This window comes from Nanorana parkeri, unplaced genomic scaffold (genome assembly GCF_000935625.1).
Source record: "Nanorana parkeri isolate BGI_ZX_2015 unplaced genomic scaffold, ASM93562v1 scaffold2576, whole genome shotgun sequence".
Taxonomy (NCBI): domain Eukaryota; kingdom Metazoa; phylum Chordata; class Amphibia; order Anura; family Dicroglossidae; genus Nanorana; species Nanorana parkeri.
Genome location: NW_017308844.1, coordinates 31,100 through 32,565, shown reverse-complemented (window position 1 = coordinate 32,565; position 1,466 = coordinate 31,100). Strand labels below are relative to the sequence as shown.

Here is a 1,466-nt window from a genome sequence, read left to right as displayed (position 1 = left end):
CAAATGTACTCACTCTGCTGTGTTGAGTTCTCACTGCTGGAGATCTCAGTATAAGAAACCCAAATGTGACCCAGCAAACCAGCCTCCACCTATAACTATCGCTCTTCAGGTGGGGCGACTACTTAAACCCCGGATTCGATGGATGTTAGTGGAATGATTTATATCCAGGAACTTGTAGTTTTTAGAGGTGACCCATCGGGGAGGTGTGTAGAGTGAGGGAGAGGATGTGGAAGAGGATTCAGGGGGAGAGGGTGGGGTATGGAAGGAACATGATGAAGCCAAGGACGGGGATGACATACACCACGAAGCACACAGAATTCCATAGCGCCGGCTCGGTTACCATACCTCGGAGCAATGAACACCCGGCCCTCAGACTCAAACGTGTTGGGCATCAAAGACTCAAAATCTGTAACAGAGAAGAAGAATCATCCAGCGAGTGAGCCAGCACAGAGCCCCGAGTACATCCACAGAGGGGGGAGCAGACCCCTGTGTGGGGGTAACAGAGGAGCCGGCAGCTCCCGGGTGGGTGGCCACGTGCCAGTCTAAAGGGTCTGCAGAGGGAGATGTGTGCCTGGGATGTGGCCCCCGGGGTTGTACAGGTGTGTGCGGGAGAGACGGGCCCCCGGAGAGTGTGACCTATCCAGCTTCTACAGTGCCGCGTGCAGGCGTTCTACTCTGCGGTGTCCCTGAAACCCGACTTCAATCAGCATTACACACGGGATCTATGAACTGTCATGCTGGCTTGTGTCATCCAGTTTTGAGATTTACACCACACCGCCACAGCACAGCACAGCCCTGTCTGGCAGGGCAGGAGACCTGATTTTTGACCTCTGCTGTGGTCCAGTAGCAGTTACAGGTCTTGTCCCTCCCCCAGCCTGTGGTTGGATAGGAGTACTAGAAGACTGATGAGCTAATCTAGGTCACTCCGCTCTCTCCCTTTCAGCATGCTCTTTGTCAGCACATGAGCACTGCAGCACCTCTGGCTCCTTGTGCTGCTTCTCCTTTTAAAAGCCTGAGCTCTGCTGTACAGGGACAGCAAGAGGGTGGTACCAAGTCAGATCTGGGTGCCTGCACTGAAATGTGCAGCACCTTGTCCTGAGCTGACCGGCATTTTACCGTTCAAGCCGATTAAAATGAAATCCGTAACGCAGTACCTGAATGTGACCTGGTATCGGCCTCTTGCAGTTCCGGTGAGGCAGAGCTCAGACTGAGAGACGCAGAAGCAGCACAAGAAAGCCAGTCAGTTCATGTGCTGATAAAAGGCACGACAGAAGGAGAGAGCAGAGTGACAGAAAGATGCGCACATCATTGTGCTGCATCTCCTATCACTGTGCAGTTAAGAGGCTGGGGGCGGGTCCAGGATGACCTGGGCTCTGGGAAGTGAGCTGAATGATGCTGAACATCAGACTGAGGACATCTAGTGGTGGAAACAAAACTGCGGGGGGGGGGGGGGCTCTTTAAAAAAA

The 1,466-nt window shown here is 53.5% G+C and overlaps 1 protein-coding gene across 1 annotated transcript in view; it reads right to left on the bottom strand.

The window, feature by feature from the left end:
- Positions 1–1,466, bottom strand: part of CACNA2D2 (calcium voltage-gated channel auxiliary subunit alpha2delta 2) — a gene marked incomplete at its 5' end in the record, with an annotated part of 53,967 nt that overhangs the window by 22,651 nt on the left and 29,850 nt on the right. The window contains one exon of the mRNA XM_018573851.1: positions 341–406. Within this exon, the coding sequence (XP_018429353.1) occupies positions 341–406 (66 nt within the window). The remainder of the gene's footprint in view (positions 1–340; positions 407–1,466) is intronic.